General features: G+C 39.2%; 1 protein-coding gene across 6 annotated transcripts in view; it reads right to left on the bottom strand.

Annotated features, from left to right (window-relative positions):
- The window catches only part of MID1 (midline 1), a 349,991-nt gene that overhangs the window by 14,162 nt on the left and 319,882 nt on the right, over nucleotides 1-15,947 (bottom strand). For all 6 annotated transcript variants that reach the window (XM_006120186.4, XM_006120183.3, XM_006120182.4 and 3 more), the window contains 2 exons: nucleotides 10,592-10,719; nucleotides 7,082-7,225 (listed from right to left, as the gene is read on the bottom strand). In XM_006120186.4, the coding sequence (XP_006120248.1) occupies nucleotides 7,082-7,225; nucleotides 10,592-10,719 (272 nt within the window). The remainder of the gene's footprint in view (nucleotides 1-7,081; nucleotides 7,226-10,591; nucleotides 10,720-15,947) is intronic.

Below are 15,947 nucleotides of genomic sequence, written 5' to 3'. Positions count from 1 at the left end.
CCTTTCCAATTTCTCCACATCTTTCTTGAAATGTGGCGCCCAGAACTGGACACAGTACTCCAGCTGAGGCCTAACTAGTGCAGAGTAGAGTGGCAGAATGACTTCACGAGTTTTGCTTACAACACACCTGTTGATACAACCTAGAATCATATTTGCTTTTTTTGCAACAGCATCACACTGTTGACTCATATTCAACTTGTGGTCCACTATGACCCCTAGATCCCTTTCCGCCATGCTCCTTCCTAGACAGTTGCTTCCCATCCTGTATGTATGGAACTGATTGTTCCTTCCTAAGTGGAGCACTTTGCATTTCTCTTTATTAAACTTCATCCTGTTTACCTCCGACCATTTCTCTAACTTGCTAAGGTCATTTTGAATTATGTCCCTATCCTCCAAAGAAGTTGCAACCCCACCCAGTTTGGTATCATCTGCAAACTTAATAAGCGTACTCTCTATCCTAATATCTACATCATTGATGAAGATATTGAACAGCACAGGTTCCAACACAGACCCTTGCGGAACTCCACTAGTTATCCCTTTCCAGCAGGATTTAGCACCGTTAACTTACATTGATCTGTCAGTGTAAGGGGCCTTAATGTGGGAATAAATGAGGTTCAGGCCCTAAATGTACATGTAATCCATCATATGGTTCTGGATTAGGTCCTGAACCTGCAGTTTGATCCATGGACCCTCCTGCTAAGAGTGTAAACTGTCCAGGAGAAAAAACAGTGTAACTAGACAAAATAAAGTATTATGCTCCCAATTTTACAGAAGAGGACCTAAGGCAAGGAAAATAAGGTACTTGGCCAAGGACACATGGAAAGTTTATAACTGGGCTGAGAATTGAATGCAGATCGGCTGAGTTCCAGTATAGTACTTTAGTCACATAATCATCCTTCTCTATGATAAAAGTAACAGAGATTGTAGCCATCAGGTTAGATTTTCATCTCTCTTTCTCTCTCTCTCTGCCTATTTGTTATCTAATGTTCTACTCCTCCTAGTCATTGAGAGAATCAAGCCTGTTTTGGGTTTTTTTACTATATATAAACAAACAAATAAAAAATAAGCCTCATTTTCTCAGTGACCAAGAAGAGGCGAATTAATCTCTTGCCTCCTGTATTTGGTTTTAGAAAGAGCCATGAGGGCTGCTGAAAAATACAGTGTGCTGCATACAGTGAAGACAGAATTAAAAGCTGACCTTTACTGCAACATACTAAAGCAATTCCATGATGTTAAAAAGTACTGAATTTTTTACAATATTATGTTTCACATTGTTTAAAAGGGGGTAAAAAACCCCAACTAGTACACAGTCATTATAAAAAGGCATTTATAGCATATAGATTACAGATGATTAGCTACTTTTCAGAGATGCTAATGTGCAAACAGCTCCTCAGATAATATTAGCTTTGAGAACAACTACTGTACTAAAAAGCTGCTTAAATTAAAGTTCTATGTTGTTATAGAAACACTGCTGCCAGGCCTGTGGTAGTCAAGCAATTTGGCCACATTTGGAAATAATCTTTCTTGTATTAATTAGGGACTGGATCAAATGTTAACCTCCACATTTATACGCTAATAAAAGATATTTTAATTTATTATGTTGGACACAAAATGCATCAGCAACGCTTAGGTTTGTTTTTCTTGCTGAATTCATAAGAATCTCCAAATGACGTATACTTTTCATGAAGGAAATGTAGTAAAGACAGAAAAGTGCAGCAAATCTGGCTATGCAGTTCTAAGAAATGGATTCCAAAACAACAACTTACATAAGTAGAATGTGTGGGCATGTATCCAAAGTAATTCATATAGCCTCTGGGGAAAGAAGCATATTGGCTTTATACAGTAGTCTAGCTATTTCCTCCTGACTAATTCATGGCCAGAAATGGATAGACACTCTGGATAGTAGTAACCTGCAGTAACAGCAGCTAGTCCATGCATTGTTTGGAGGGCGAGGTGAAGTGAAGAATGCCTTTTATGATGAGGCAGTATGTAAATCTCTCAAATACAGGGAAACCCACTTTTACTGGAATAACCTTATGTTAAAATAGAATAATTTGTTTTAGAACATCAAAATGAGGACTAGCATACCCAGCAACAGTGAACATGCACTTATAATAAAGTGTTCTGAGAAAAATAAAATTGACTGTAAGAGGGTTTCACTGAATATGCCATTTATCTGAAAATTCAAGAGATTAATACTCTAACATTCCAACTATATTCTCAGAAAGTCAAATATAAAAACAAGAAGATTATACTGCATTGCAGGATAAAGAGCATGATCTACATGAAGCAAAAAATACTCAAGAACACTCTTGGTCAAAACAAGAGGTCATGGGACCAATTTCTCTGGCTACGTCTAAACTATAAGCTTTTTGCTCAAGAAGTTTTTGTTAGAGATCTTCTGCAAAAACTTCTTGCACAAGAGTGCATCCACACTGCAAAAGAGCATTGAAAAAGCAATGTGCTTTTGCTAAAGAGAGCGTCCAGATTGCATGGACGCTCTCTTGAAAGTAAACACTAATTGGTATGCACAGAATGGCCACCAGAGCATCTGTGCTTTTTCCTCTTTCCTCTTTTTGCGCAAAAACCCCCTCTTCCCCATCCACACATGCCTTTTTGAGAAAGAACTCTTTCACAAAAAGGCAATCTTCCTTGTAGAAAGAGGAATACCAATTGCACAAAAACCCCTCTGTTCTTTCAATTCTCTTGTGCAAAAATGCGCTTGAGGTGTGGACGCTCTACAAGTTTTTCCACAAAAACTCTGTAGTGTAGACATAGCCTTTAAGTATGATTGGAAGTTTGACCTAATCATTGTCTACAGGTTTACATCAAAGAAATCAGGGCAGGCTTATAGGAATTTTACGCTTGGCACTGGTATTTGCAAGAAGGAAAAGGCATCTCCATTACAAGGCATAGGACTTAATCTCGGAGAGAAAAAAGGGAGCTTTACAAGTAGAATAATGTTTATACTTTTTTTTATGATCTTGAATAAAACTTTATAGAGTTCCATGACTTACAGATGAACAAAAAATGAAAACAAACAGCCATCCATTTTTCATACATGAGAGAAGCCAGCAGAAGCTATGAATGTTTTTAAAAAATCAGTTTCTCCAAAAATCATGGGACTAATTCTGATTTCCACCAGTGTAAATCAAGAAAGAAAGTCCACTAAAGTCAGTGGAGTTGCAATGATGTAAAACTGGTAAGATGGGAGAATTAGGTACAACATATTGCCACAGCATTGCTACATTTGTTTGAAATATTAAAACCCATTTTATTAAAAAGCTCTTTAAGATGCTTACTTCATTCATTAGTTTTTATCTGATGTGTTAATGGGTACAAAATTTTTTATTAGGTACATAAAATAGGAAGTGTGTCAATTACATTTCATACCATACGCCGAGCATTTCAGACTGTGCAATTCCAAAAATTATCATATTACACCACCAAAACCCAATTGTACTTGTTTTGTAGGTCACCTCCACATGTGAAACCTACAACATGGCCTTAAAAGGAGATACTTCATTGAGTATTCACTAGTAAACTAGGAATAGAAAGTCTCAGAGTACAAAGGTGCAGAAACTGCAATCACACCTGCCATCATTTACATTTGACATCAAAACCCTTTCCTCTCTTTATAGCACGCCTTCTGTCAGGCATAACACCATGTATGAAAATGGGTCAGGGAACAAGCAGCATGCTGCATTGTTGCACAGTCCTGTCCACTTGTTAGTGATTAATCAGAGAATCTTTTCTTTGTGTTGTCTGCCTTGCTCTAATTCCTTTGGAGTACTCTTAAGCTGTTATTGAATGAAATCTATCAATTAACAAGGGTGTACAAGTGTATGCTGAAGTTTACTTGGCCTTTCTACTCCGCTCTATTAAGAATTTAGAGGCTGTTGACAAGAATTAAGCCTACAAGTGAAATACTAAATGCAGGGTTCACTCAAGTATTTGACAAGCATGTGCTTTCAATATCCTAGCACTCTTCTTTACAAAATGATGCTCTGTAGTGTGATAGCACTCAATTTCAGACCTCCATGCAGAGTGCAGCTAAGTAATCCATTTAGCAGGGATAGTAAATGCTCACACCATTTTCAAGACATAGTAATTAAGATGGTGAGTGTGAGAGGCTTGACCCTAGCCACAGGTGTGAGTGCTAAAACTTGGATTAGATATTAGACTTCCAAGCCTGTGTTCAGAGCCCACCTCTTTCCCAAATATTAACAGCAGGAATTGCATTTAGATACAGCCAGGACTTTCATCAAAGCATCTCAAAACATAGGTGACTATTCATCCTCTCAATTAATCAGTCTGGTACAGGTTGGACCGTCCTGGTCCAGCACTCTCGGGACCTGAACAGTTCCAGATGAGGGATTTTGCTGGACCAGGGAAGGTCATTTCTGCCCTCCTTGCCGTAGCCCCCTCCAGCTCTGCCCCACCCATGGCTTCCCAGTGAGCTCCTCCCTCTTTCTGGGCCCCGCTACTCTGCCGAGCAGCATCACTGCCTCTGTGCGTCTGACTCCTGATGCCACACCCAGCAGCCCTGCTACCTAGGCATGTGCAGGGCTTCCACTGCGGTGCCCAGCAGCCCCGCTGTCTCTGCACACTGGGCTCCCACTGCCCTGCTGGGAATCCCTGCCGCCACACGTCAGATTCCTGCTGCCTTGCCAGCCTGCAATGCTCCCAGGTGTGAGCTCTGCACCAGGACTCTGTGGTCCTGGAACATCTGTGGTCCTTTTTGATCACAGATGTTGCTGGACCAGACAGTCCCAGTTTAGAAAGTTTCAAGATGTTGTATTATTTCCTTTATGCAGATGGGGAAAAATCATGCTGAAAATCACAGGACCCAACAAAGTCAGAGTTGGGCATCTATCACCCCTGTAGCATGAACAGTGCCTAAGAAAGGGATGCACAAAATCCAGCATGTTAGATGAAGTGCTTCCTCTGTTAGTCAATGGGAGATGCAGATGACAGGGGTGTGCCCTATGCCTCATCCCTTTTACAGAGGTTGATGCCTAAATCCGGGCTGCAGGGAGACACCTCTCTCTGTTTGCGATCCATAGCCAGACCCAAGGTTCGCTCTAAGCTGCACGGCAGTACAGCACCGCCACTGCTTAAGGAGCCCCACCCAGCCACGGGCTCAGTGCTCCCTGCACGGAGCTGCCTGGGTGGGGGAGAGGCACTTCTCCCTCACCTAGAGCAGCAGCTCCTTGCTGAGGACAGAACTAAAATCTCTCCAGCTCACAGGGACTGATTCGCTGCTCCGTCCTCAGCAGGGACCTGCTGCTGTTGCTGAGGGAGAAGTGCCCTTTCCTAATCCAGGCACCTCCCTGCACAGAGTCCTGAGCCGCTGGCTGGGCAGGGCTCATTAAGCAGCTGCGGGGCCATGCTGCCACATAGCTTAGAGGGAACCTTGCCCAGAACTCCCTTTGACAGGAGCCTAAGCTGCCCGACTCCAGCAAACTTCACACAAAATGGGGAAAGAAAGACAGAAGACAGTAGGGAGGTTGAGCCAGGGCTTATTTCATTCAGGAGAGTACCCTAATCACTGGACTATAGGTTTAAGGCAGGCATCTTCCGCTTCCAAAAATCTGGGATTTAAGTGCTTAAGTTGCTTTGTGGATTTGGGCCTATATACAAGAATAAAATTTAGGAGGTTCATTACTGGTAGAATATTTGCCCAGAAACAAGTTAACCTATAAGCAACAACAATTAAATCTGGTCTTTCATAAAACTCATAGTACCAAGGTGAAGGCAAATGTTCTACTCTAAATCACATAGGACATCGCAAAGGGTTAATGCAATTATAAAAACTGAGTCAAATACAATCACCACGTCAACAGCTTTTCCCACTGATGTTTACTCCCTTTGACTTTAATACACTGAAGCCTTGTTCATACTTATGCTGAGATTGATGCTTTGGAGATCAATTTTCTGGGATTTGATTTAGTGGGTCTAATAAAAACACACTTAATCAAATGCTGAGGGTGCCCCATTGACCCCAGTTCTCTACAGGTTTGCAAGAAGTAAGGGAAGTTGATGAGAGAGTTTCTCCCTCCTGCAGTGGGGCCACCCCAGAAGTTTGATTTAAAATATGTTATCTCCAGCTTCATAATTCTCATAGCTGGAGTTGGATATTTCCAATTGAATTTCTTCCCCTGTATAGACCTGTCCTAAGAGAAGCTTTACACTGAAATGAATCCCTGCTTTCTGCAGCCCTACATACAACAGTAGTGGAAAAAACTTTAGTTTTATCTCAAAGGTAAATTTTTCAAAAACACTTAAGTGACTTAGGAGCATGAGTCTAACTGAAAGTCAATGAGACTTCTCAGCTTCTGAAATTGGCATTTAGGCTCCTTAGTCTCTCAGATGCTTTTGAACAGAAGCACTTGAATAGGCTTTGATCAAATTTTATCTCTGAGTACCTGAATAATCCCATTTAAGGCAATAGCACTACTTACTTAAAGTTAAGCATATACTTGAATGTTTTGGTGTATCAAGGCCTCAATCTAAAGAAATCAGATTTTCCAAAGAGCAACAGTTTTATTGAGTAATGATTTATTTGAAAAATCTCATTGTAAGTGTTTGTATGGAAGCTACTAGCTGCTCATTTTAGGAAATATGGCCCTGGCCATTTGGCTTTGTCTAGACTGTACTGGGAATACCATTGCTCAAAATTTATAACTACAGTGTCTGTCTGTCTGCCTGTATATTATATAATTCTCTTAAAATAATACAAATAGTTTACAAAATTATGAATGCTTCTTATCTCTTATGAGATGGATTGTGTTTGTATAATTTGGAATCTATTTTTTTTTTAACTCCCACCCTACTACACTTTTAGCAAATGTATGCATAACCAGAAATTCAATCCATACAAGTTTTAAATTTGAAAATCCTTTCAAAATCATTATAATCATTTGACATTAAATATAGAAAACGAGCAATACAAAATGTATAGGAATTATGTGTTTTTCCAATTTCTTCTTGACTTCTGCATATATTTCTATTTGAAGGCACGTTATTTCCTGAAAATCACAATCAAACAAGATAAGAAAATGAGAAGATTTATACTTACTAATCACATTTGCTTGCCCAGTAAAGATGGTGTACTGCAGCTCATAAGAGACCACACTGAACTCATCATCTGAGGTCCAGTGGACAGTGATTGTGTCGTAAGAAGCTGTACAGAGTTCTTCTCTAATAGTTGGAGAGTTAGGAGCTGTGAAAAACCAAAAACAACTATTAGTGAAATGAGCTGACTGACTCAATAGAGTACTTTATCTTTCACCTCTGAGATTAATATGCAATTTTTAAATGGGGTTTTCTGGCCATATGTTACCACTGATTTTTAGGCAGAACATAGAAATGTTGCGTAGGACAGAACTTTGGGATGCCAACGTCTTGCTAACTTCAATGGGAACTTTTAAAAAATTGATGATATGGTTCTTAAATGTGTGGTTTAATTACCAGTATCCAGGAATCCGTTTAATAAAATTGCCACCACCATTAATCATTTCACATCTATGTAGCTTTAATATGAATAGCCCCAATGAGCCCACTGATTACAGAGAAGCTCATACTAAAATGACCCAATTGCACCTGAATTAAAAATAAAGGAAAAAAGTGTTCTGCACGTGTTTCTTGCTGCTTTTCTCAGACCTTCATGATCACTTTAAAAATCATAGTATTGTTCCTTTCCCAGCAATCGTATTTCAACGTAACATTTTGCAATTTTATTGTGCATTAAATACGTTTATATTTTAAGTTTCTATTTTCAAGTATTAAAGAAATAGACTTTGTTCCAAACAGCATTTCTCTTTTATGAAAAAGAGATAACTGAAAAGCATACGGAAATGCTCAAATGTGTTTCATGATCTGTCCATGATTTGTGCAGCTCTAAATATTGTAGCACAGAAGCTTGTCAGCATATTTTTTCCCAAACCAAGGAACCCTTGGGACACATGGGTATTAACAAAAAGGAATGGATATCAACTCAAATAAGAACATTCATCCCAGAAAGGGAACATAAGCAAAAGAAAAGGAAAACAATACTCCAAAGGGGTATTGCTGCAATTACATAGTGTAGAAAGAAAGTCAAATATTGCAGTGTTGCTACCCTGAGTTTCTCTTTGAAATATTAGAGGTTGATATTCATGGGTTGGGTTTTTTTTTAATACTTATCAGAATAACCTACTGGAGGGTTTTTTCATTTTATTTTGTTTTTTTTTAAATCCCTCTGTTGTATCCTATTCTTCCTCCTTTGTATATTTCAATTCTTTCAGTTTAGAAAAGATGATTAAATAGAAATAAGCTGATCTTTGTATTTTAGCTGGAAGATCCAATTTTTGTGGGTTTGCATTAAACTGAAATGCTCATGCTTTCATTCTCTTACATACTTAATGTGAAATCATGGGCTAGAAGAAGAATTTAACACAGAATGGGAAGATTTTATCAGATGCACCTACTATGTACCTAATCTTCCCTGAAACTAGAATATGGGGATGTTTCCAGAGCATTACTTAATTCAATGAATGAGTTAGACTTGAATAGTGTGCGTAGAATCCCTCAACATGTGAGGGAAACTACTTGACAGAAATATCTTTCAAATAAACAGAAACGTAATTCAAATAAAATTTGAGGTCTGAATACAATATCCATCCTTGAATGTATAGCCCAAAGCCTTTTGGTCCATTAAACAATGAAATAAGATACACCTTTATAAGTTGTTTATTCACTTGTGATAGATGTTACAGGAGCAGTTTTCTTTAATTGGCAATCCAAGTACCCATTTATCTTCATTGTTTTAACTATTTCTGAACACCATGAATGAGGCAACATAAGGGGAAAATTGCTTTTAAAGGGTTAAATTCATTTAATTTCATCACTGTGAACAGAACTTCATTCCACAAATTGCTCCACTGTGTTCAGTGAAACTCTTCATCAACTAAGGTACATTTCATCATGAGAAAAAGGAGTGAAATTTTGCTCTAGCCGTTTTTAATTATTAAATAAAATAACCAAGCACACATGAATGTTGGCAAATATATAATGTCTTTATTTCAACACTTGTGCATAAGATACGAGATAGATTGTATTTTGTGCTCAGATGTTTTTTATTTCCTGTTTGTGTTTTGTATTTGAGCCATATCCTATTATCAGTATGAAAAACTAATCTGGTAAAAATATGGATAGGTGGGCTATTCTTAACTGGCTAGCCAAATAATAACGAAGAGTGTTTTGGTACTTTAAAGACTAACAGATTTATTTGGGCATAAGCTTTTGGGCTGATTTATTTGGGCTTTTCTGAGTAAAAACCACTTCATCAGATGCATCCAACAAAGTGGTTTTTTCTCATGAAAGCTTATGCCCAAATAAATCTGTTAATATTTAAAATGCCATAGGACTCCTTACTGTTTTTGCAGATACAAACTAGCATGGGTACCCCTCTGAGACGTGTAGCCATATAATGAAAATATTAGATTAAAAATGTCTAGCTAAATAGCCCTAAACATTATGTAATTTCCCTTAACCTGAATGAGTGTTGTGCAGAAGGGACAAGAAGTCTGATCTATTTTCAGGTGAAATTTGAGTAAAGGGGTTGTTGAATTTAGACATCCCAACTGGGACAGAGTTAAGACTGAGGTGCTTTCTCTGTTGGTATATAGCATGTCCTAGTGAAATCACATCAAAACTGTGAGGCAGCATTTTTAAGCCCTCTTCGAACAATGTCGAGTGATGACTACTTATAGGCAATGTAAAATTAGAGTCCCTGCCATGTTTTTTCTGTTCTCAGTGAATGAATTTGAAATGAATTGTTCTAATTCTGGTTCAGAAAAGGAAACATTCTTGATTTTAGCATTTTTTTCCTCTTTGTGGATGATTAAATAGTCTGTGATTGGAGATTATGCAATTTGTTTGGAAGGGCTCAATCCTACAGATTTACTCAGTAAAATTCCCCATTTACTTTAATGTGATTTTTGATACCGTACAATCAACTTGTATATCCGAGAAAAAGATGACAGCCATTATACAACTCTAAACACTGTATGCTTCTTCAGGTATTTCATGGGTGAAATATACTGCAGATATTGATACACAAAGATTTTTCTCATGGCTGATTCTTTAGTGCGGGTCATTAGAATTGCTTCTGGTTACTGATATAATACTAACCTGCCTTAAACAGCAATTTTACTCTGCCGTGAACACACACACACACACACAGAGCACACAGCAGTACTGGCCTAAGGTAGAACAGGGAACAAATCATGTCTCCAATCAGGCTTCAGATCCAACTTCCCCATTGCTCCAGCAGGAGTATGGGTGGAGACTAATCATGTACTGGGCTCATTCTATTTTCCCTTCCATGTTGACTCACTTGTGCTGGTCAGACAACTAGGCAGGTAGGAGGGACAGAAGCAAAGCGACATATACTCCTCACTTCTGCTCCCTCACTCCTTTCCCTTCCCTTCCCCTTTCGTTGCAAATCTGTGATGTGGGTGATCCATGCCAGGAACCGAATGGGGATAGGAACGTGATGATCCTGGCCCTACTATTTCCCAAGTGAATTAATAGTTTAAAAATATACCTGTAAGATAATCAAGGCATTCCAACATTTTTTTCTCCCGGGTAAAATCAAGCGCAAACGTATCGAAAGTATCATTGAGATTAATTTCAGGGATTAACACCTGGGATGATGCCGTAGCCATGGAGACCCTACAATGGAAAAATATAAAGATGCAGTAGCTTTCACATTAATTTCCTAACCATCAGAATCATCAACCCCAAACTGTTACATTTTTTCCACCATATTTTTAAACACATTCATTTAGGACCCAATCCTTTAGTTCTTACTTTTGTAGCAAAGTCCGCGGGGTCAGCCCATTACTTAGCTGATTCTCAATTTGCTATGTTAAACTATTTTACTCTACAATGTTAACAAAATTATGATCAAACATCAAAATGTTTATAAAATGGAAAAGCAGGGTTTTTCCTTTTTCCGTGGAACAAAATTCTTCTTAGTACTATGTTTATTTGCTTCTGCTGTGCATTAAACAGTCCTGAACAGATGCTGTACCTCTCTCAGCCACTGCCTTGTTAAGCAGCTTCCTGCTTAAGGCATTCCTTTGCACATCTGTCTCAAAAATTGGTTGGGGTCAGACTGTCACACCTCCTCCAGTTGTTAAACAAGTTACAAAATTTTTAACTTCGTAAAGGGCAGAGTGAAGATTACACAAACAGACATCAGAATGTTTCACCTTGAAATGCTTTTTGTTGCAAAATAAACATGCACGGTAATGCTTTTTCAAATCTGAAACTCTTTCTTACCAGCTCACATAAAAAAATTGTATTTATTTTTCCAGTAAACTGCATGCATCTGTGATGAGTTTTTCATGGAAAATGAGGGCTAAGGCAAATACTGTATTTGGAACTTTTCAGGCTGATGTTTCAGATGTGTCAATGGGAATGAGGAGTGTAAGTGGATTGTTCAGGAGAGAATTCATACCTATTTGGGCAAACAGATTCACCTTCCTGCTATTACAGAAGGGAATAATTAATTGTGTAAATCTGGAGGCAGATTAGTTGAGTTTGTTTGTCAATTAGTTGATTTGGTTTGCCACGGAGGTTAGGTTCATCAATAACTATTAGTCAGAATGGGTAGGAATGGTGTCCCTAGCCTCTGTTTGTCAGGGGCTGGAAATGGTTGACAGAAGAAGGATCACTCTGAGGCATCAGGCATTGGCCACTGTCGGCAGACAGGATGCTGGGCTAGATAGGCCTTTGGTTTGACCCAGTATGGCCGTTCTTATGTTCTGATGTTTCAGAGGGGTAGCTGTGTTAGTCTGTAACTGGGAAAACTTAAAAAAACAACCAATAGTCTTGCAGCATCTTAGAGAATGTCTACACTGGCATCCTCTTTCGAGAAAGGGATGCAAATGAAGACATTCAAAATTGCAAATGAAGCCGGGATTTAAAGATCCTGCACTTCATTTGCATATCGCATTATGGCGCTATTTCAAAATAACAGATGCTGTAAAGATGTGGTTATTTCGAGAGAAAACTCTTCTCTCGAAATAACTGATCAACCTCATTGAATGAGGAATTAGGGTTATTTTGAGAGAAGGGTTTTCTCTCAAAATAACCGTGTCTTAACAGCGTCTGTTTTTTTGAAATAGCGCTATTTTGAAATAGTGCCATAACATGAATATGCAAATAAAGCATGGGATATTTAAATCTCGGCTTCATTTGCTATTTCAAATGTCTTCATTTACATCCCTCTCTCGAAAGAGGGTTCAAGTGTAGACATACCCTTAGAGACTAACAAAACATGTAGATGGAATCATGAGTTTTCGTGGGCACAGCCCACTTCTTCATTTTCTCCCACTTTCCATTCATCTGAAGAAATGGGTTATGCCCATGAAAGCTCATGATACCAGCTGCATGTTTTGTTAGTCTCTAAGGTGCTGCAAGACGATTTGTTATTTTTAAAGTTTTTCTTATGTTCAATCTTCTTATTCATGAGGCACTGATCACAATTTTTTCATTGCTCTGATAAACCTTTCTCCCAAAACAGAAAATGTCATGATAGGGGTTCAAGAGACTCAAGTCTAACCTTCCTCTTCCTTTAACTCTTCAGAATTCAGTTTTCACAAAGGCCTTTTTCTTCACATGATCTTAGGAAATGTTCAATGGGAATAGAGTAAAAATGCAGTAGAGCACCCAGCCCACCAGGACAGTAAACATGGTTTCCTGAAGCCATGCTGAGTGATATTTCTCCTGTTCTAGAATTGCAGTTGATCATCTTCATCATTGGTTCTGCTGGGACTGTGGCTGGCACTCTGGTAATTATGCTAGAATGTGTGAAGTCTAGTGTAGGGACTGCAACTGTCTTCACAAGTAGAGTTGGCCTAAACTTGGCATTCTTTGAAAGACGGCTTTGTTTTGATTCAGAATTCCCTCCCTAAATTTTCTGCTGCAACTGTTAAGTGTTGGCACACAACTTCGTGCATTCTTCCCCATTTTCACTGAAGTGTCAGTAACAATTTAGCTATAATATTTCTATCCCTAACAGGAAAAAAAGAGACTCATTTGTTTCTTTTGGGCCCTATATTAAAATAGCTTTGGTCAAAATATTTGTGTCTGGCCTTCCATACCATAAGCCCCACATGGGGATTGCTAGGGAGCATAGAATTGGATTTGTGAACACAGCAGCTGCTCCTGGGTGTCTTCACACGCCTTATATGGAAAAGGTCTCTACAGTAGCTTTGCTAGGCTGGCTCAATGGTAGTACATGAGTAATGGCATCCACTGTAGTTCAATTCTGTGTCCCACAACTTAATGAGCAAAGAGCATGCAGCAGACCAATGTCCTTCTGGTTCAGAAGTAGATTTCACTGCTCCCAGCCCTCCTGCTTGCATTTCACCCCTATAGCATCTGGTACTAAGGCTTTATGTAAAGAAAGCAGATTTTTATCCCAGGATGAATAATCCACTAACTCAGTGGTTCTCAACTCATTTCAGAACACAGACCACCAGGCTAATCAAAAACATTTCATGGACCATCTCCTTTTTGAGACATGATAAAAAAAGAGCAGAAAAAAAGCATTTTGGTTTGAAGTGTATTTCTTACTAACAGATTTTTGGATTCTCTTCTCACTGACAAGCTTTTCAATGTTTGGAGTGGTACCTGATAATGCACAACGAATATTGCTTTCCACTGCAAGCCGATTCCTGTTTAGTCTTAACGTGCAACAAACACGAAAATCCAGTCTCACATATATAAGTTGATGCAAATGGTAAAATAAATCTGTCTGTGCATGCTGACAGACTTGGGTAACTCCCGGTCATGCTGGCCCAAAATTTCTCTATGGTAGGCGCTGGTACAAGTCTTGAGCTGCAAAATCATTTTTCAGATCCAAGAATTCCTCCTGCAGATCCTCTGGTCCACTATTAACATCTGTTGTAAATGGATTCCTGATGAAAGATAATCCATCCCTTGTCCTGTCCACCTCCGGAAAGTATTATTGGAATTTGTCTTGTAGCTTCTGTAAATGATTGAGAATTTGCGTCCAAATGGCTTCCTTTTCCCCCAGCATGGCATCCACATATGGAAACTGAACCAAATTATTGCCTTCGACTATTACGATCCAGAGTTCTAAATTGTCAAGACAACAGATTTGCACCTTTCCCTTGCAGCTGAAGATTCAGTTTGTTCAAGATTCCAAAAACATTGACAAGATATGCAAGTTCTAAATTTGATTGCATCAGCACATTTCAGAATTCCTCTTTCCCTTGAGCCTGGAGAAATAAATCCAACTCTTCTCTCAATTGAAAAACTCTGTTGAGTACTGCTGACGGTTGTCCCTGCTGACAACCACTGTACAGAAGTGTAGAACAGAAACACAAAGTCGGAACCCATGTCCAGGGAAAATCTTTTGAACAGCCTGGTGTTCAGAGCCGATGATTTGATGTGATTCACCACTTTCACCAACCCTTTGAAAACGGCGTTCAGTTGATCAGGCAATGTTTTTGACACCAAAGCTTCCCTATAAATGAAGCAATGAACTCCGATTATCATTGGAGTGTGCTGTTTCACCAGTGTTTGGAAGCCTGATCTTGAGTCCAGCATGGCAGGTGCACCATCAGTGGTGACACCCACAAGATTTACCAAATCCAGACCATGTACTTCAAATCCTGAGCCTTTGTGGTGGTATCAAGAGTCTTACAAAAAAGAAACTCGTCTTTGAAGTCTCCCTCAACCATGTATCATGTGAACACCAATAGCTGAGAGCACAATGCGACGTCGGTCAATTCATCCAATTGTATGGCAAACAATGGAGACTTCTTTATTTCATCCACAATTTGTTCACTGTTGTTCTGAGATATCTCATTTATCCGTCTCAATACTGTGTCGTTAGAGACAGATAGATCATTCAGCTTCCTTGCTGCTTCCTCAGAAGAACAAGCCGCACCATCTCTTTTGCACAGGGGAGCACAAGTTGCTCTACAATGGTATGAGGCTTCTTGGGCTGTGCAACTTTGTATTCAACAATGTAGGAAGCGCGCACTGCATTGCTTCTCTAATTGTAGAATGCACTTGTTGAGTCGAAGCGCTGCCGTTTCAGACCTGATAACTGCCGCTCAAAATAATCTTCATCCTTTTGCAACAAGTTGGGGTGACACTTTTTGAGATGGAGTTTCAGCTTAGCCAGCTTAATTGAGTCATTCCCCAATACTTTGAAACATATAACACATTGTGGCAAATCCATGCCTTCTTTTTCTTGACAAGTGAAGCCAAATTTGATGTAGTCCTCTGAATGCTTGTCTTGACATTTCTTCCTGTTGTTGCCATTATAAACAAACTACACCACACCTGTAAAACATCACATGTAGCACAGGACGAACGACACAGCAACCGCTCAGCATGACGGCGGCAGCTACACTGACACTCAGAGTCTCAGATGGAAGTTACTGGCAATACAACATGGTTGCGTCCTAGGTGACACACGGCGTAAAACAGCCTAACTGCGGCGCCTGCTCACGCCATGTGACTTTGGACAATGTTCCTGTGGACCACCGAAAAAGTCACCATGGACCACCAGTGGTCCATATACCACCAGTTGAGAACCCCAGCACTAACTAAAAACTCCTGTGGTAGCATGGTTTCCCACCAGGCCTGCAGCAAATAATTTTATACTGCATTTCCTTTGAAATATGTGCATGAAAAAATTCAGTGTACATAACTTTAAGAAATCAGTTTTAGCCACTGGAGGGCCCTGTGGAGGTGACTACAAGTATACTCTAGAAGCAAGCAACGTTTACACATCACTAGAGCTGAGAGAATCATTTGTTGTGAATAATTTATTGAACAAATTTAGCCTCTTTCTCCATTTTGTAAATTGTCTGTGAGCAGTTTATGATTTTCTCAGATTTCTTCTTATTTGA

Source organism: Pelodiscus sinensis, chromosome 1 (assembly GCF_049634645.1).
Source record: "Pelodiscus sinensis isolate JC-2024 chromosome 1, ASM4963464v1, whole genome shotgun sequence".
NCBI classification, from domain to species: domain Eukaryota; kingdom Metazoa; phylum Chordata; order Testudines; family Trionychidae; genus Pelodiscus; species Pelodiscus sinensis.
The sequence above is the reverse complement of the archived record's forward strand: the minus strand, read 5'-3'. Positions and strand labels throughout refer to the sequence as shown.